At 35.7% G+C, this 21904-nt stretch overlaps 1 protein-coding gene across 1 annotated transcript in view; it reads left to right on the top strand.

The window, feature by feature from the left end:
- The window catches only part of LOC149806527 (intraflagellar transport protein 74 homolog), a 99509-nt gene extending 81846 nt beyond the window's left edge, over window positions 1-17663 (top strand). Inside the window, exons 21-23 of the mRNA XM_089954196.1 lie at window positions 993-1118; window positions 7886-7946; window positions 17051-17663. Of these exons, the coding sequence (XP_089810322.1) occupies window positions 993-1118; window positions 7886-7946; window positions 17051-17169 (306 nt within the window). The 3' untranslated portion in view covers window positions 17170-17663. The remainder of the gene's footprint in view (window positions 1-992; window positions 1119-7885; window positions 7947-17050) is intronic.
- The last annotated feature ends 4241 nt before the right edge of the window (window positions 17664-21904 follow it).

Below are 21904 nucleotides of genomic sequence, written 5' to 3' on the forward strand. Positions count from 1 at the left end.
CAGCAATAGATGAACAAGGAATGTGTTTTTGTTTGTAGGGCCCCAATGGACAGCAATAAATGAACAAGGAATATGTTTTTGTTTGTAGGGCCCCAATGGACAGCAATAAATGAACAAGGAATGTGTTTTTGTTTGTAGGGCCCCAATGGACAGCAATAGATGAACAAGGAATGTGTTTTTTTTTGTAGGGCCCCAATGAACAGCAATAAATGAACAAGAAATGTGTTTTTGTTTGTGGGGCCCCAATGGACAGAATAAATGAACAAGGAATGTGTTTTTGTTTGTGGTGCCCCAATGGACAGCAATAAATGAACAAGGAATGTGTTTTTGTTTGTAGGGCCCCAATGGACAGCAGTAAATGGACAAGGAATGTGTTTTTGTTTGTATGGCCCCAATGGACAGCAGTAAATGGACAAGGAATGTGTTTTTGTTTGTAGGGCCCCAATGGACAGCAATAAATGAATAAGGAATGTGTTTTTGTTTGTAGGGCCCCAATGGACAGCAGTAAATGAACAAGGAATGTGTTTTTGTTTGTAGGGCCCCAATGGACAGCAGTAAATGGACAAGGAATGTGTTTTTGTTTGTAGGGCCCCAATGGACAGCAGTAAATGGACAAGGAATGTGTTTTTGTTTGTGCACACAAAAGACAAAGTTATTGATGTAAGTTTTGAAAGTGAGAGCTTATTTATCAGCCGCATATTTCATAAGTTCATGTTACATAGCAACAGGTTTGAATCTATTTTTATCTTTTGATCACATTGTGCACATAGATTATGTGCTTATTTTTAATTACTTTTCTACAGAAACTTCAGAAAGGCCATTATGCGCAGAGACTCTGTACTTATTTGTAATGCTTTTTTCTTCAGAAACTACAGGAAGGCCATTGTGCACAAAGATTGTGTAGTTAATTTTAATGCTTTTTTCTTCAGAAACTACAGGAAGACAATTGTGCACAAAGATTGCGTAGTTAATTTCAATGCTTTTTTCTTCAGAAACTACAGGAAGACCGCATAATTCTGCAGAAAAGGAGAGACACATTCAAGAAGGTTATGCAGCAGCTGTCTGCCAAGTATGAAGGCCTGAAGACTCAGCTGAATGAACACGAGACATTTATGCAGGTTTGCAGATTATTTTGAACACAATGTTTCATTGTTGTAACTTTCAGTTTGGTTTACAAGCCCAGTAAAAACTAACCATAGAAGGTGAAATCAACAATACAGTTTTTCTTTATTATTCATTTTGAATGTATTATCCACAGATATGCATAAATTTTATGTCATTAATTCTTATTTTTTCTGAAAGATTTTATAGTACAAAATGACTTGTAATGAAAAAATGAAACTATAAACACTAAACAAATGGGAAAGAATATCCCCCTGCCTCACCCCATTGTATAATAAATAACAAAGGGGAAAGAATATCCCCCTGCCTCACCCCATTGGTTGCATGGAAAGTGCTGGATATTACACTTCCCCATCACATATAGTACATTTGTTTGCCATACCAGTTAGGTAAAGTATGAAGTATGTAAACAGGTATTTTAATATCAAGCAGCTTTTTAAAGAGAGTCCAATGATCTACCCTATCAAATGCCTTACTAGTATCCAAAAAGCATGCAAACACTGGGCTGCCATATTCTACATAATAGCTGACAGTTTCCTTAAAGGCATATAGGCATAAATCTGTTGAATGTTGCTTTTTAAAACCAAACTGATTATAAGAGATTTTGACTTCACATCTTTGTAGTATGATGCATTCAAATATTTTTGAAACAATAGTCGTAAGAGCTATAGCTCTATTGTTATTTTTTTCTGCAAGGTTACCAGTTTTGCTTTCAGTAGCAGTATAATTTAACCTTTGTGAAATCATCTGAAATCATCTGGAACAAAGTTGTGTACAAACATAAAATTAAATAAAATCAACAAAATCACATGAAGTCTAGTATCTGAAAATTTATATTTATAAAAATTCTGATCCTGAACATTTACCTCTGTTTTGCCTTGTTACTGCACATTGGATCTCATATAGTGTAATTACCTCAATATAAGCATAAGGGGTATTCAATGCTGAAAGATCACGCTTCTTATTTGATTCATTTTTAATGAGTAAGTCTTCAAAATGATTTTTTCCACATGTTGCATATATTACTTTGAGCATGGTTCCCATCAATGCAGATTGGTAGTTTATTGAAAGTTCTCATAGTATTTTGTTTAACTTGCTTCCAGAATTCACATTGCTCGAAATTTTCAAATTTTTGTAGTAGCGAATCTGCTCAATGTTTTACTTCCTCCTTCTTATGCAATCTAAGAGTATACTTAAATTATGCTCTTGTTTGGTGCATTTGGTTACTGTGATGGCCATGATAAGATTTACCATTATCACGCTACATAAGGTAAGGATTTTGTGCAAAGCCATATAGTTCTTTGACAGTGATTCCAGCCTAGTATGACCACATTTGGATTTACTAGTCAAAGCTTTTACTGTATTTGTATAATCCATTGATGGGTGCATTGTGATGACATCACCAAATTTGAATATTCCTTGCATATTTAATCACTTGTGCATCAACATTGCACATAAATTACAAATTTAGCCATTCCTTGACAATCTGTAAAAAAATTCAAAATCCTTGTTAACTCATTAACCCCTGGCACTGCGTTTAGTAGGAATGTACTGCCAAGCTCTGTAGCATCAAGGTCATTTATGATACACTAAAGTGGGTGGTATTATAGCAAGATAGACAGATGTAGTTCTACAATGATACCAAATAATCTGGGCGTTCTAGTTGCAATACAAAATACAGATGGAAAAACCCAATTTTTGGACCCGAATTTTTCACCCAAAATTTGCCCATGGTCATAATTCAATTTTGTGTCTGCATTTGAGACTTTTTGGCCTCAGATGAAAGGAATATTACCAGGTTATTGAAGTGTTATGCCAAAATAAACATTATTGGAAATGTTACTTATTACTGATCCATGAGTAAAGTCATTTTCTGATTGTCTTCAATTCTGCATACAATCGTTGCTCAAACAACGTGTTTTTTCTTTAACTGCATATACAGACATGCAGCAGATGGTTGATAAAAGATTCTCACAATTTAATAAATGTCAAAAAACGAAAGCCGCCAACATGTTTGCTGGGCTTGGTGGTGTTATTAGATGCAATCAGTCGACCAGTAAATAATGTCCACTTTAATGCTGGAAATTGAAGGGGTATGAAATTGTACATGCATTCAGCTTAAAAGAAAAGTATAAAAGAGACTCGTGACCATTGCAGGCCTACTGCACTTAGTTCTCTGGTTTTACATGTGTATGGTGTTTGTTTATGAACTCGTTATTAATTTCCTATAATTTATAAAAATATTTTGCTGTTATAGAAAAGCAAGTTCACAAAGGCAAGTCATTCTCAGCACTTTGCTCAATGATTAGTATAGTAGTTTTCAAGTTTCTTTCAAAAATCACAAAATCTGAAGTATAATTTATATCCATGCTGAAAGCATGTGTTGATTGTTAATTATTCTTGCTGTAGTCTTTCAAAAGAACAGGCATTCAAGCATTAATTATTGGATAAATGTACACGGAAACACATATGAGAAAATTTTAGCAGTATGAAATTTGTCCAGACACCATTCATAGACCCTGGAACGTAATGACCTATACACGTGCTTCGTCTTTCTTAACCTAATTTTGCTGTTAATTATTCCCAATGAATTCAGACACATAATGTGACAAAATTATAGAATAGTTTAAATATGTATGCATTTTTTGCAATGGAATTACATGTATTATGGATTAATTGCAAGCCTTGACGGTTCGATATCAGATGGCAAGTAAACTGTGTTAATACTCTCTTCATGCTGTATATTAGAAGTTGAATTCAGAAACAATGATCTGGGACAAAATTATTGAATATTGTAAATCAGTGTGCAAATTTTCAATGGAATTAAATGCATTATGGATGAACTGCATGGCACAATGGCATGATAGTAAACGGTGTTGATACCCTATTCATCATATACACTAGACATGAATACACGTATATGTGCCGATGAGTTGTTCTCTGAAAAAAGTAAAATACTGTAAAACACAGCATTAACATGACCCCGATATTAACACGATCCAATTTTTTTTACCCCATTTATCATGTTATAGTGGGGCTTCCACTGTATCTATTAATCTGGGATCACTAAGGTGTTGTACTTATATAATCCTTAAGAGAGATTTATGGTATAGTACCCCAACACCTCTGTAAGGTCTGCCTGTATGAATATCATTAGAAGATTCAATCGGTGATTCCCCTGATCCATAGAACTAGTTGTGTATGGATGAGAGACAGTCTAATTCACTATTGAGTAGCCACAATTCTTGTTAGAAACAAATATTGAAAATATCGCATAAAGTTCTTACATTTTGTATATTTCTTGTTAATGAGTCCAATTTGTGGATATTTTGTTCAATTCTGACTAATTGTAGACTCTTAACTAATGTGTTTCTTGGCCACAAATCCACATTCATCATCGCACTGTGCATAAGGTTATCACATGTGATTTTGAAGCTCGGATAGGTATTGTATTTCGTTTGTCATTTTTCCACCTGGGTTGGCTTAGCTCCAGTTTAATGCTTAATATGTGAGGAAATGTCAGATTCCTTTATTTCATGGGCAATTCTTGTCACGAATATGCATCGCTATTGCATTGGACACACTGTACGCAAATTTGAGGATGCTGCCTTTCCAATGATAACACTTCCATGCCTTCTTGGAAACTGGTTTGTGGATTGGAAATTTGTAAGCTTATTATGTTGTCATTGATTTGTGTGCGATTTTTATGTGCAAATGCTGCCCTACAGAGGTTGTTGTTCCACCGAGAACTTGCAATTTTAGCAAAGGTTTTATCGTTTTCCAAATCCTCATCTGGGGCATTGGTGTCTTCTGAAGATGTGATCATATTCAATGCAGTTGTGCTGTGGTTAAATTCACTGTCCACTGATTTATTATTATCCTGGATTTCTGCTGTTGTATCCCATAAAGCAGAGCAGGTCTTGTTTGCACTAATCAAAGTCATGTTGCTGTTTGAGTCAGTGCGCTGCATATCTAGATGTGTGCTACTATTAACAGTTCTTTCTGTTGAATGACTGGATTCAGGGATTCTTCATTGACATACATAGTTGACTTATCAGCTCATGATTTGCTGTACTGTAGCCTCGGTTTGCAGATGAATTCTCAGTGAGTTCAATGTCAGACTGAGCCGTGTTCGAATTGTCAACATGAGGTGGCAATGTACTTTTGACTGTTGAACATGGCTGAGTTTGTTCACATAAATGTTACATTGTACATAACGTATTCACCTGGACTGACTTAAGTATGTCCACTGAATGTTTCACATTTTCCATGTCCTTCAATAAAATTGATATGTCCACATAATTGTAAGATACAGGCGGCAACTTTGATTGATCCAATGCACAAAAAATCTTGGTATGTCATTTGGGTCTGTGGACAGATATATATTCAAAATATCTTTGATATTGTTTGTAGATTTATCTGTTCCCTTCCTCTTTATCATTCTCTCGTCTGTTTGTACAACTGAGAACAGGGTCCATTTCGCTGCCTCAATGTCACTGTCACAATACATGTCCACACACAGTTTCACAATATAATCATATGGCAGTGAGTTCATTTTGTTTTGTACAAAACAAAGCATCTCACTCACCATTATTGACAGGCTATCAATGAACCACTGTTGTTGACAATCTGCCACCATACTTATAGGGCTTCTCTTCACCCTAGGAAATCTTTTCAGCACACATTTCTTACAAAGGAATAGATCTCCCTGAGACAACCAGTAGAGGTTCCACAATCTTCACACTGCATGTCTAACTTAAAATTTCAATTGATAGGTTAAGATAACAGCTAAATATATTTAAAACATTATCACATCTATTTGAAAACAATACTATCATGATATCATCTGGTCATATATTTCATGCATATATTGAATGCACTGTATGACAGAATCCAACTGAATACACTGTATGACAGAATCCAACTGAATACACTGTATGACAGAATCTAACTGAATGCACTATATGACAGAATCTAAATGAATATACTGTGCAACAGAATCCAACTGAATGCACTGTATGACAGAATCTAATAAAATACACTGTTTGACAGAATCCAACTGAATACACTATATGACAGAATCTAACTGAATATACTGTGCAACAGAATCCAGCTGAATGCACTGTATGACAGAATGCACTGTATGTTGTTGTGGGGTTTAATGCCATTTTTCAGCACACAATATGCTATGCATGGCAGCCAGTATTAATGGTGCAGGAAGAACCCAGGAAAACCCCAGGAAGAACCACTGACCCACAAGAAGCTTTCTCGCATATCCACATTGGCCGAACCTAGACTCAAACCCACACAGACAGATGAATTGTATGACAGAATCCAACTGAATACACTGTAGGACAAAATCTGAGTACACTGTGTGACAGAATCCAACTGAATGCAGCGTATGACAGAATCTAACTGAATGCACTGTGTGACATTATCTAACTGAATGCACTGTATGACAGAATCCAACAATAACAACAACAAAGTCAATAATAATAATAATAATAATGACTTTATTTTTAAAGGCTGCCTTTGTGGAGACCTTATTGGCTGAGGTGTTTGTCCCCAAATATTTAGCTGACCTTGCCCCATGGATAAATAATTAGCCCAAGTCATCTGTATTAATTAGCTCAGAGGAACTGTTATGTGTGTCTACATTTTTTAAGTCCTGGTACATGATTTTATCTAATTTTGGTAATTTTTCATGGCCTTAAATTGTAGTAATTTCTTATTATCTTTAGTTAGATTTTGGCTATGTGACTAGGGTCTGTTTTAGAAATACTATGAGTGTAAAATTACATAGGATCTATAAATAGATGCTTACGTATATGTTGACAATTACTATTAGTCTTAATAATAAGACTTGTTGATGACTTTGGTTTAATTTCTCACTGGCTGGTGGAATTTGGACAGTTATAGAAGAATTAAGTAATTACCCATTGGTTGGGCTAGGTCACATGAACAGCATGATCTGTCATGTGGGAATATGTTGTGAAATAAAGTTGTAATAAACAGGTGTATATAAGGAAAGAACTGAGCAATCAGATTCATTCCTATTTTGGAGTCATTCTCATTCATGTGTTCCTGTTGTGAGTCTGCAGATATGTTTTATATTTTACTTAGATTTGTGTTTTACTTAGATATTATTTTTTAGAGGGAAAACATTTGCTTGGACTGTTCAGTAAAACTTCACAGTGCTTATTATTTGGACTATAATATTATTCTAGAACTCTTGTGAATTATTCAGAGGAGTTACAGACAGTGCCATCTTGACATCATGATTCTTGGCAGACCAGTACATTTTTAAATTTATATGAAACTTTTCTTTTGGACTTCCATAGAACTTGATCAGGATTACTTTGGATTTGCTTTATAATACTGTAAGTTCGTCGCACATTTTTATTTAAATCATTGATAAATTATTTATTAAGTTTGACAAAACTTGATGCTTTTGCTTCTTTCTGTTACTTAATGACCATAAAGTCGTAACGGGAACACATGGCTTTACTGAAAATATGTGGAGTTTACTTTTTCTTGTTGAATGTCACATAAACTATTGTACAGTTGGCAGCTATTTGCTTATTGTGTTGATCTATGGCATTTATATTGTCAAAAGAGTACTTTTTTATACATTCATCACTGAAGCAAATTTTCCATTAATTTCAGTAATTGTTACAAATTTATAGATGCTTAATCATTAATAAATAGTAAAAAGTTACCACCCAGCACCAATTAACTAAATCATGTTAATTTCCTTTTTCAGCTTGGCAACCTTGAGAGAAAATGGCAGCATCATGAGCAGAATAACTTTGTAATGAAAGACTGTATCCTTTCTAAGACAGAAATTCTTTTAGCTCACTTTGTTACAACACATCCAGTTTAGTCCACCAAAGTGAGAAAAATGTAGTACTCAATTCAGTATTGTTTACTCAGTCATTTTTCATTTTGATTCTGTAATGAATCCATGATTATGCTAACATGATAAGGGCCTGAAATTATTATCCAAGAGTTAGGTCCCTTATCAACATGACAGCTAGGTTTTCTATTGTCAGCTATGTCTCTCCCTGGCACTGGGTAGTTCCAGTACTTTCTTACTTAGCACTGGGTAGTTCCAGTACTGTCTCTCTCTAGCACTGGGCAGTTCCATTACTGTCTTTCCCAAGCACTGGGTAGTTCAAGTACTGTCTCTCCATAGCATGGGGTAGTTCCAGTACTGTCTTTTCTTTGCACAGGGTAGTTCCAGTAAAGTCTCTTCCTAGCACTGAGCAGTTCCAGTAAAGTCTCTTCCTAGCACTGAGCAGTTCCAGTACTGTCTCTCCCTAGCACTGGGCAGTTCCATTACTGTCTTTCCCAAGCACTGGGTAGTTCAAGTACTGTCTCTCCATATCATGGGGTAGTTCCAGTACTGTCTTTCCTTAGCACAGGGTAGTTCCAGTACTGTCTTTCCTTAGCACAGGGTAGTTCCAGTAAAGTCTCTCCCTAGCACTGAGCAGTTCCAGTACTGTCTTTCCCTAGCACTGGGCAGTTACGGTACTGTCTTTCCGTAGCACTGGGTTGATCCAGTACTGTCTCTCCATAGCATGGGGTAGTTCCAGTACTGTCTTTTCTTTGCACAGGGTAGTTCCAGTAAAGTCTCTTCCTAGCACTGAGCAGTTCCAGTAAAGTCTCTTCCTAGCACTGAGCAGTTCCAGTACTGTCTCTCCCTAGCACTGGGCAGTTCCGGTACTGTCTTTCCGTAGCACTGGGTTGTTCCAGTACTGTCTCTCCATAGCATGGGGTAGTTCCAGTACTGTCTTTTCTTTGCACAGGGTAGTTCCAGTAAAGTCTCTTCCTTGCACTGAGCAGTTCCAGTACTGTACTTCCCTAACACTGAGTAGTTCCAGTACTCTCTCTCTCCCTAGCATGGGGTATTTCCAGCACAGCATATGCATGTAAAAGTTTTGAAGCAGACAAGAATTTGGAAAGTTATTCAGGTAGAGCATTTTTCATATACAGAATCAGAAAAAGAATAGAGCAGTTGTAGAATTTACATGTACACGAGTTATTTCTGTCTTAAGGAACGAATCAATGATGGTTATATCATTTTATATTTGGAACATTATTTTTCATTGATAAGTGAGTACAAATGGTTGCAATTATCTGGCAGGGTTATATTACTGTTACTGCATACTTGTATGATAACTGGCAACAGTTGAATGACAGTATCACATTACAGTAAATATGTTTTCAACCAGAACATTTCCAAAATCTTGGAGGTTCTTGTCTAAATTCTTGAGAAAATTAGGATGCATTTGATAAAAACTATTTACTTACATATCTCTTCAAAGAAACTGTCTGACACTGCCATTTCATACAGACAATAGTAGACAACATCATTGACTGCCATTTCATACAGATAATAGTAGATTACATCATCGACATTTCATAAAGATAATAGTAGAAAACATCATCGACTTGGTCAGACCATCCTTGCTCCTCACTATGATAATTTGGAGAACAAAAAGTAATTCAAATAATTTTGGACATAATCTTTATTTGTAACTAGATGGATGTAACTGTCAAGTGGAGAAAAAGGTTTGCACATGTAAAAATCTGTATTAATCACCAGCAATTTAACACAGTAAACTTGATATACCCAGTACCAAATTGATCTAATAGTGTATAGTGGTCATGGGCATTCACCGTGGATAGTGGTATAGGTCCATTCAATTCTACTCAGGTATCATGATTAGCTTTGTTATTTGATACAGCTAGGTTGACAGGATAGGATTCATTTTAATGTAATTGTAAAAATTGTATTTTTTTACTTCATTGAGTTGCCAAGGATGTATCATTTATTTAGAACACTTAGCCATTATACAGCTGTATCAAATGATGTGTACACAGAGCCAGTGGCCATTATACAGCTGTATCAAATGATGTGTACACAGAGCCAGTGGCCATTACACATCTGTATCAAATGATGTGTACACAGAGCCAGTGGCCATTATACAGCTGTATCAAATGATGTGTACACAGATTTACAGCAATATATGAATTTTACAGGTCAGCAGCTGTTAGGTCACTTTTTTAAAGTTCGTTGGGTTGCTTCTGCAACAGTAAGGGTATATATTAATTATCATGTCTGTTTGTCTGTCCATCCTTCCATCTGTCAGACAATCTGGTGAATGCAACAAATCCATCAGCACTTTTATCTATTCATGTTGAATGTGGTCATCAAATGAAGATGTGTAAATCTGCCAATCTTTTACTACCCACAATTTTTTTAATAGCTCTCTTTTATTTGTATGCTGAATACATTATAGGACAGAATCTTGCAAATGTGTCTGATCTGTTTCCATTGGAAATTTGAAGAATGTTATGGTCATTGTATGAAAATGTTCAAGTTGACAAATCACTTTGTTCATCCAGTTTGATTTATTGCCTTTACACATGCAGCTGAATGCTGTGTTTGACAGAATTTAGCAAAACACAGTTAAGTCTGGGTTTTGTTATGTATTGCTGTGTTTGACAGAATTTAGCAAAACAGAATAAGTCTGGGTTTTGTTATGTATTGCTGTGTTTGACAGAATTTAGCAAAACACAATAAGTCTGGGTTTTGTTATGTATTGATGTGTTTGACAGAATTTAGCAAAACAGAATAAGTCTGGGTTTTGTTATGTATTGCTGTGTTTGACAGAATTTAGCAAAACACAATAAGTCTGGGTTTTGTTATGTATTGCTATGTTTGACAGAATTTAGCAAAACAGAATAAGTCTGGGTTTTGTTATGTATTGCTGTGTTTGACAGAATTTAGCAAAACACAATAAGTCTGGGTTTTGTTATGTATTGCTGTGAAACAGGACATGATCATTATCTGAAGATGCACTTGCTGAAAAATGACTATGCTTCTAGTTTTTAGTATTGGTCTGTATGTAGTGTACTTAAATGGGTAATTTTACCAAATCACTATGCTTCTAGTTTTTAGAATTGGTCTGTATGTAGTGTACTTAAATGGGTAATTTTACCAAATCAACAGTTTGCATTTCATTCACATTTGCACTTGAGCAATCATTGTATTATTTGCATTTATGGTTTCAGGAATGCATTCAGATTTTGTGTTTATTACTTCCACTCATCAGTTCTATTTGGTTTTGAATGCTATTACCGAAGTCAATATTTCCATTTTAGACAGTGCTTTTGCATCTTCTCTTATTGAAAATAAGATTTAATGAAACAGAAAATGTGCAAAATTTAATGGACAGCATTAGACATATCATCAGTTAAATATATTAGCAACTGCAAAACATGTATAAAAAAAATTTGCAGTGTATTTGTCTGCATTTTTTATACATCTATGCTGGTCATACACAAGACGAGCTTATGAGATGGTCTGTTGTCCGTCCAACCGTTAACACAAGTATGTTATCTCTACTGCTCCTAAACTACATGGAGAATTTTGCCATGAATCTATAGACACACAGTCATCTAATTGCCTATAGACACAGTCATCCAATTGCCTATAGGCACACAATCATCTGATTGCCTATAGACACAGGCATCCCATTGCCTACAGACATACAGTCGTCTGATTGCCTATAGAGACAGTCATCCAGTTGCCTATAGACACACAGTCATCCGATTGCCTATAGAGACACAGTCATCCTATTGTCTATAGACACAGCCATCCAGATGTCTATAGACACACAGTCATCTGATTGCCTACAGAGACACGGTCATCCAAAAGCCTATTGATACAATCATCCAATTGTCTATAGACACAAAGTCATCCTATTGTCTATAGACACACAGTCATCCAATTGTCAATAGACACAGTCATCCAATTGTCTATACACACACAGTCATCTGATTAACTATAGACACACAGTCATCAAATTGTCAATAGACACAGTAATCCAGTTGTCTATAGACACACAGTAATCCAATTTTCTAAAGACACAAAGTCATCTAGTTGTCTATAGACACACAGTCATCCAATTGTCTATGGAGACACGCAGTCATCCAATTGTCTTTAGACACACAGTCATCTGATTGCCTATATACACAGTCATCTGATTGCCTATAGACACACAGTCATCCAATTGTTTATAGACACACAGTCATCCAGTTGTCCCGGTTTGTCCGGAATGAAAATGTATGTCAGTTATGGTCATCTTGAAAATCTTGTTATCATTACTGCTTCTGAATGGAAAGTAGTATTCCTATGGGGTTTTCACCAGAGTAATTCTTATGATGTCTGGTTAGACCTAAATGAAAATGGAGCCAATCTGATGCCCAATGTAGTCACTACAGTAGCCATTTAAAAAATCTTGTTGCTAATCCTCGTGAATGAAAAGTACTGGTGCCATCACATTTTCACCAGAAGACTTCTTGTGATGTATAGTTAGTCCAAATGATGATAGAAAATTTCATTTCATGATGGCCATTTGAAAATAGTTTAACTGTATGTACTTCTGGGAAGATTTCATTGCATGGTGGCCATTTGAAAATAGTGTTATTGTGTCTACTTCTGGGAAGATTTCATTGCATGGTGGCCATTTGAAAATAGTTTTACTGTATGTACCTCTGGGAAGATTTCATTGCATGGTGGCCATTTGAAATTAGTGTTATTGTGTCCATTTCTGGGAAGATTTCATTGCATGGTGGCCATTTGAAGATAGTTTTACTGTATGTACTTCTGGGAAGATTCCATTGCATGGTGGCCATTTGAAAATAGTGTTACTGTGTCTACTTCTGAGAAGATTTCATTGCATGGTGGCCATTTGAAGATAGTGTTGCTGTGTCTGCTTCTGGGAAGATTTCATTGCATGGTGGCCATTTGAAAATAGTTTTACTGTATGTACTTCTGGGAAGATTTCATTGCATGGTGGCCATTTGAAATTAGTGTTACTGTGTCTACTTCTGGGAAGATTTCATTGCATGTTGACCATTTGAAAATAGTGTTATTGTGTCTACTTCTGGGAAGATTTCATTGCATGTTGACCATTTGAAAATAGTGTTACTGTGTCTACTTCTGGGAAGATTTCATTGCATGGTGGCCATTTGAAAATAGTTTTACTGTATGTACTTCTGGGAAGATTTCATTGCATGGTGGCCATTTGAAAATAGTCTTACTGTATCTACTTCTGGGAAGATTTCATTGCATGTTGGCCATTTGAAAATAGTGTTACTGTATCTACTTCTGTGAAGATTTCATTGCATGGTGGCCATTTGAAAAGTGTTACTGTGTCTACTTCTGGGAAGATTTCATTGCATGGTGGCCATTTGAAAATAGTGTTATTGTGTCTACTTCTGGGAAGATTTCATTGTATGTTGGCCATTTGAAAATAGTGTTACTGTCTACTTCTAGGAAGATTTCATTATATGTTGGCCATTTGAAAACAGTGTTACTGTGTCTACTTCTGAGAAGATTTCATTGCATGGTGGCTATTTGAAAATAGTGTTATTGTGTCTACTTCTGGGAAGATTTCATTGCATGTTGACCATTTGAAAATAGTGTTACTGTGTCTACTTCTGGGAAGATTTCATTGCATGGTGGCCATTTGAAAATAGTTTTACTGTATGTACTTCTGGGAAGATTTCATTGCATGGTGGCCATTTGAAAATAGTCTTACTGTATCTACTTCTGGGAAGATTTCATTGCATGTTGGCCATTTGAAAATAGTGTTACTGTATCTACTTCTGTGAAGATTTCATTGCATGGTGGCCATTTGAAAAGTGTTACTGTGTCTACTTCTGGTAAGATTTCATTGCATGGTGGCCATTTGAAAATAGTGTTATTGTGTCTACTTCTGGGAAGATTTCATTGTATGTTGGCCATTTGAAAATAGTGTTACTGTCTACTTCTAGGAAGATTTCATTATATGTTGGCCATTTGAAAATAGTGTTACTGTGTCTACTTCTGAGAAGATTTCATTGCATGGTGGCTATTTGAAAATAGTGTTATTGTGTCTACTTCTGGGAAGATTTCATTCCATGGTGGCCATTTGAAAATAGTGTTACTGTGTCTACTTCTGGGAAGATTTCATTGCATGGTGGCCATTTGAAGATAGTGTTACTGTATCTACTTCTGGGAAGATTTAATTTCATGATGGCCATTTGAAAATAGTTCTACTGTATGTACTTCTGGGAAGATTTCATTGCATGGTGGCCATTTGAAAACAGTGTTATTGTGTCTACTTCTGGGAAGATTTCATTGCATGGTGGCCACTTGAAAATAGTGTTACTGTATATACATCTGAATGTATGGTTTTGTGAACTTGGGATTAATAAACAGCATCTTATTTAACTATGACATTCAGTATGTATACCACAGTGCCATTTGGAAAATCTTGTTAGCACTAGATCTCCAGAATGAGTGATCATATCAGCATTGAGGTTATCACCGAAAGACTTATTATAATGTCTGGTTGGTTATAAATGAAAATGGTGCCAACCTGACTTCTAATATGATTGTCACAAAGGTTGTCTTGCAAATCCCATCAACTATACTTCTCCTAGTTAGTTGGTCTTGTTGACATTGTGCTTTGACCAAAAATCTCCTTATGATGTCTAGCTAAATAGAAATAGTGCCAATCTGAAATCCAATATGACCACCATGGCAGCAATCTAAAAAAAGTCGTTTTGCTCCTATTAAACTGACAGTCACATCAACATAGTTTCCACCAGAAAGCTTATGGTGCTTTCTTGTTCCTAGATGAAAATGGTGCATAGCCAACATTCAATATGTCTACCACACCAGCTAATATAAAAATGTTTATGCCGATGAATATCAAATGATGGTTTCAGTACTTTCACAGTCAAGAGAAGAAATGGTCTTGTTTTCAGTTCCTGGAAATTGTATTTAGCCAGTAGAGAATCAGTCCCTTGGTACTCTTGTTATTTCTGATTTTTATTGTTCTGAAATGGTGATGAAGTTATCACATCACTAGCAATCATAAAAGCATTTTCATGGCTTGGAAGTATTTAAACTTGGTATTTTTACCATCCCTGTAATTTTCCTTCCAAACACACCATGATGTTGTAAGCCATTTTTTTATTGACAGAATGCTAAATAAATTACCAATCAAATAAGTCAAAATAAAATTAAGTAGGTTGTACTTGTGCAATATATTTTTAAACGCTTGTTCCTTCAAAAGATTTGCGACTGAATACCCAAGTTTCATTTCCAAGATGCATACACTTATTGCTGTTTTTATCGGAATCTTATGAAAGAAGAAACCTTGTGAATACAACTTATTTTGCTCTTTCTTGGTATTTTGGGGGATATGCTGTGAAATTTAGAATTTATTATGGTCATCACCTACAAATCCTTGCTCTATTCATGCAGTTTTCATTTTGCTGTGGAACCTGACACATTCTGTAGCTATCATTGTGAATTGTGACCATTGTACTGGCACTCTTCCTGGACAAGGCTGGAGAGTCGGTGGTATGGTACAGATTACACAAGCTAATTGTTCACCATTCAGCTAGGTTATATTTTTCTTTCTTCACTGTTGACTATTTAAAATGTTACTTCTAGTGAATGTAGGGGCCCTGAATGGATGAGTGGTCTAAAACACTCACTTTTACCAATCCTGCCATCTCAACTGTCAGCATGGGTTCGACTCTCAGGCTCAGCCAGTGTGGGTATGTGAGAAAGCTGCTAGTAACTTCCCATGGGTCAATGGTTCTTTCCAGGATTTTCCTTGTTCTTTCTATACCCATTATACTGGCTGCCATATATAGCCCATTATACTGGCTGCCATATGTAGCCCATTATACTGGCTGCCATATATAGCCCATTATACTGGCTGCTATATGTAGCCCATTATACTGGCTGCCATATATATATAGCCCATTATACTGGCTGCCATATGTAGCCCATTTTGTGCTGAGAAATGGCATTGAACTCAAAACAGCAACTAGTGTATGTACTGAGGATGATCAGTTAATGAGACATTTTAAAATCAATAGTTGATAGATGTGATCAACTTGTGCTTACTCAGAGATGACATTTTCTTCCCTGCAGTCATATGGAGTAATTTGTGTTACGTGAATAGAACATGGCATAGATTTCTTCCCAGTCATATGGAGTAATTTGTGTTATGGGAATAGCACATGGCATAGATTTCTTCCCAGTCATATGGAGTAATTTGTGTTATGGGAATAGCACATGGCATAGATTTCTTCCCAGTCATATGGAGTAATTTGTGTTATGTGAATAGCAAGTACATGGCATAGATTACCTTGCTGTTGATTCAACTTCACCTCTGTACAGATGAGTAAAGTAGACATCAAGCACTGACAACTAGCTCATAAATTAGGCATGAAACATTCATGTCCACAAAAAAGAAAAGTTGTTAGGATTGGATTTACACTGCATAAATTAATATTTCCATGTTTTTACAAATGGTAACAACAGAGTAGATAATTAATTGGGTACTATCCCGACAGAGCTATCATTGTACATTTAAGCTCTTTTTTTATGCAGACTCTTAACAATTCATCAAGATGAAAGGAACATTTGAAAGTATAAACATGAATATATATTTAATGGTCTCCTCTTTTGATGGTTATTGGGGCTACCTTGTATTTCATTACAGTAGAACATTTTGTACATTTTACTTGGGTCTGTTCTATCACAATAAAATATAGAATTTATATACTCCAGAACATTTTATTAAGTTTCAAAATAACTAGATTGAGTCATGCAAAAAACAATGTCTACAGATTTTAGTAGATCCCATTTTTTTTAAACTCTGGCTAGTATTTCAAGCATTTTTAATGTAGAATATCAGTTAAAAATTGTAGTACACAAAATGAATCTGTGTCCCTTTGTTGTTGCCTTAAATCACAAAAAGAATCTACTTTTGTCCCATTGTTGTTGCCTTCAATCACAAAATAATTTAATGTTGTTCCTTTGTTGTTGCCTTAACCATTACACCAGTCATTTCAGCAAAGACCGCAGAGTGCGACTACCATCCAATTACTAAGAAAGTTTACTCCTCAATCGACCAATACAATGCCATGCTTCAGGCACAGATGACAAATAACCCCAGTATGTAATGACAGGAAGATTCTATTTTGTGATGAACATGGACACAGATGACAAATAACCCTAGTATGTGATAACCCTGAACACAGATGACCAATAACCCCAGTATGTGAACAGAACCTTGAATCAAGAGGACACTGCATTGATATTATCATCCATAACTAGTTATTAAAAATTCCTACTTGTAACATGGCTGGCAATGGCAGTCATTAATCACATATCAAAATATGAAGGGCATGAAATTCTATATATGCTTTGTTTGATATTTATAGTAACAGATTGAAAAATTAAATTGGTGTGATCACAGCTTCTATTGTAGCTTTAAGACACAATGTTAATTTAGAACTTTATAAATAATCTTGGGTGGTGTCACACTTTTTATTTAAAAAATCAAATTTTAGAAAACTCAGATGAAGATCAAAAAGTCACTTTTAGTATGGTACTTTTTACGAGTTGACATTCCATCCAAAGATCTTCATGATATAAATATTCTTTTAAGAATAAATGACTTGTTTTCTTCTTTGGAAATGTATGGATGAGTGTATGGATTGCCATAGTGCCCGCATTCCCCCCCACCCCCACAATGAAAGAACTAGCACAAGATGAATTATCCATTTGTCAGAGAAGTAATTACATGATCATTCACCACTAATAGGTGCTATTTACAGTTTTAAGTCTTGTAGCCAGAATTAAATTAGAATATGCTGGAAAAAAGTTTTACTTGCAAGTAAAACCAGACTACCAGTAAAGGGTTTTTAAAGTATTTGGTTGCGCTTCATGATAGATGAAATGTTTTCAAAAATTCATGAGAGTTACAGGAATTATTTCTGCTTCTCTGAAGCTTGTAATATCTTGAAACAATCGAGATCTGCATTATTATTCAACTTCCTAGTTTACAAACTCCAGTTATTATGCTCAATATATAGAGTTCAAATATATGAGAGTTGGATTCCTTGTATGCATCATTTACTGACAGAGTTCAAATATACCACAGATGGACTCGATACACATCAGTGACACCAATTCAAATATACCACAGTAGGACTCCTTGTGTGTGTATCAGTGACAGGAGTGCTTTTTAAAGCTTTCAGAGATTTTCAGACCGATATATTTCTACATTTTGAGGTCGTATTTTTATGTACAGTAATGTGAATCCAAAAGTATTAAAATAGATAGCTCTGCTCTTTGTCATCTCAGAATTATAATGCTACAGTATTACACACCGGATTTACCTTGAAAATATTTATCATGTATACCAATTTACTATTACGGTTGATTCTTACTGCCAAATATTTGTTTTGCTCAAATTTGTGAAGATGTATGTAATGTTTTATCACACATCAGCACAATGGTAGCTATGTGGTGCCAACTACACAGGCTCGTATTGTACCTAGTTATTATATAGTACATGTATGACGTCAATTGTCAGCAATGATAGTTTTTTGATTTCTCCGAGTAAAATGATTGGTTTTTGTCAGGGTCACTCTGGGTGTACATGATCTTTAACAAGTACCTAATTTCTACAAGCTTCCAGAAAATGATAACGTGACCCCATTTACGTTTTAGAAGACAATATAACCTCAGTTTTGGAGAATTATTTTCCGTAGAGGTTGGGCTGTTACACAAGAAGTTTATGTTGTGCTGTTTGGAGTTATTTCAAAATTATTTAGATTCAAAAGGATTACATTTTTTTCTTCCTGAAAAGTACATGTGCTTATGTGAGATTCTTAATCAAAGACAGTTCTTGTTATAAGAAATTTATTTAGGTTTCTAAAACTGGAGTGACAATTCTTGTTTCTACAAGGAACTGTTGACTTCAACACTAGTTTACAGCATATGTCATCATCTTCCATCTTGGGACTCGAACTTGAAATCATTAGAGCATTTTGTTATTAGTACTTCAAATATTTTATTAGTGGATTATTCTTGGATTAGTTTTGCATTTGATTCTTAAAACATAAGTTCATATTTTTTCATTTTAACAGAATTTTCCAGGGAAACAAGTTATTATATTTTTGAAAGCTTGTTGTTTTCACTCTTTCTTGTATTAGTTTATTCGAGCCTAAACACGTAACATAATAGTTTCCCACTATTTCATGTAAAGTGTTATACAACTATTTGTCCCAATCAGTTTCTGTCTCAGCAGCAATTGCTTTTCCATTTGTAGGTAATTTCCTTGTAAAAGGTAGGGGTGTCTTTGGTTTGTACAAGTGTGCAACTTGGAGAGATGTGTGAGAATACTAGAATCCATCATATGCACTGGCACAGGAAGGGAAGGTAAATCCAACGGATGTTGGCGACTTCCTTGAACCAGGAAATGCCCATATCTTTATTGGTATTAATGATCTGAATACTTTCCTATGCTGGAAGACTCTGGTCCCTGCGGTGCGATTCATAACATGGCAACTTTAATACCGAAGAAAATTAAAGAGACGAGGATGTTGATTCATTATTCATTCTTCCTGCTTCCACAATGGAGCATGCTTCGAGTTAAATCACGTACTTTTGGCCATTACACATAATTAGGGTGCTTGGTGCCTGCTATGCAGTTTGGATGAATGTCTGAAGAAGCCTTTGTATTGCTCAGTTTGCCAAGTTATTGTGCCATTGCTGAATATATGATAGCATTTATAGTCTCTCAACGAGACTTAAGATGAACTCTCCAAAAAGAATTTCATGGATTTCTGGATAAAACCATTTCGTTTTTTTAACTGTGCTGAAACCAATTCAAGACTTTCTTGAGCAACAAGATTTTCAAATTATTGGATGTAAGATTGACACCATTTTTATGTAGACAAACTAGATCTCATTATTGATGGAAACTCCATTCCAATATGAATATTCATCCAAGAGGAGTGGTGATAAGGAGATTTTCAAGATGACCATCATGGCATTAGCACTTGCCCAGCTGGAAATCACAAGTCTTTTGGTGAAAACATGATATGACCATCAATTCTGCAGGAATAGAATAAGATTTTTACGCGTGTTTGTGTGATTTAGATTTTTAACATAACTTTAACAATTTTTCAGTCATAGTGCTACGATGTCTGCAATGTGGCAGATTATAGTGATATCTAGCAGTGATACATCATGCCGCAGACATGTTGCATGATGTCCCACCCAGTCACATTATCCTAACACCAGGCCATCCAGTCCTAACTCGTAATGCTGTGCACCAAGTGAATCGGTTGTTATTACCATTTTTATAAGTATCTGGTATGACTAGGCCGGGGATCAAACCCACAACCTCTAGCATCAGGGGTGGACGCTCTAACCACTAAGCCACCAAAACAGTAAGATTTTTAAGATTTTCAATATAGCCACCATGGTGATCATGCTGGATGTCATTTCCATTCACAACTAACACCGTCAGAAATATTCTGTTTCCACTTATTAGGAGTAGTAACAAGATTTTAATGTTGGGACTGGTCGGTCTATTGTCAGGATAATGTGACTGGGTGGGACATATGCTACGTGTCTGCAGCATGATGCCCCAGTGCCAAACCAATATCTCTTTTTGACCAAACCAGCTTTGCAATCATTCACCAAGTTCAACATGTACGAGTCATTTCAGTAATGCTTGCAATCCAGTAGCAAGGATTTACACCCAGTCTAACCAAATTGTTACAATATTTTGAACCTGCGGAGTGGCATCCATTTTCATATATGTAACCAACTCAACATCCTAACAAGTCTTATGGTGGAATTCATAAGGAGTAGCAAACTGAAGAATTGTTTGAAGATGGCTGCCACCCTGAATGTCATATTGACATGGTCCATTAGGAAAACAAGGCCTCGTTAGAAGCCTTTCACTGAAAGCTTTGCCATGACAACCCTTCCTTCTCGAGTAGCAATGATTTTCTAGATGGCTGCCATGGTGGTCATATTGGATGTAAGTGCTGCACAAACATGTGACCAGCTAAGCAACACAAGAGTAAAAAAAAATCATTGATATGATCAACCATTCATGAGAAGACTTCTAGTAAAAACACCATGTTGATGTGACCATCCATTCAGAAGTATCAACAAGATTTTCAAAACGGCTGTTATGGTGTCCATTTTAGATTTTCGAGGCATCATTTTCATTTAGGACCAACACTACATCTTGCGTCTAGTGGTGAAAAAAACTATCCCTTTCAAAAAACAGTCCAACTAGGATCTTTCATTTGAAAAATGTGGCCAGTGGTGTGATTACAATAGGCCAACTTCATAGTAAGAGATCGTTTACCGAGTCCATTTAACACGTTTGCTTTTAGATTCTCATCTTTCGGATCAACCATACTTTAATAAAGTTAAAAGTCTACAACTTCATGCCCCCTCCACCAATACTATAAGCGTAAATCTTGCAACACTTCAGCTTCCATTTCTCCTGTTTGGTATTTTTCTTCTTCCTGCAATTGTGGAATCCAATTTTTCATCATCGTAAAGAGTTAGACTCTTATGTCAAAGGTTCAATACCTGCGCAGGCCAGCCTGCTTCACCAGTCTCATTGTGCCCATGGGAAAGACACTTAGCTTTTATTGACTCAGCATATAGCCAATAATGTGTTGAAAGTACTGTTAAAATCAATTAAGAAATGAAGAAACAACTGCATCAGAAGATTCGTTCTCTGTTCTGCTTGTCTTATTTTGTGGGTTTTACCAGCTTTTCTTTAGAGTTATTATATCTGCAGCTATATTTTTCACTTTCACTATCAGAATTAATATAGGGTAAGAAATCTGTTATCCATCATACCACATAAAACTC

The sequence above is a fragment of the Sinohyriopsis cumingii genome, chromosome 1 (genome assembly GCF_028554795.1).
Source record: "Sinohyriopsis cumingii isolate HCF-2022 chromosome 1, ASM2855479v2, whole genome shotgun sequence".
NCBI classification, from domain to species: domain Eukaryota; kingdom Metazoa; phylum Mollusca; class Bivalvia; order Unionida; family Unionidae; genus Sinohyriopsis; species Sinohyriopsis cumingii.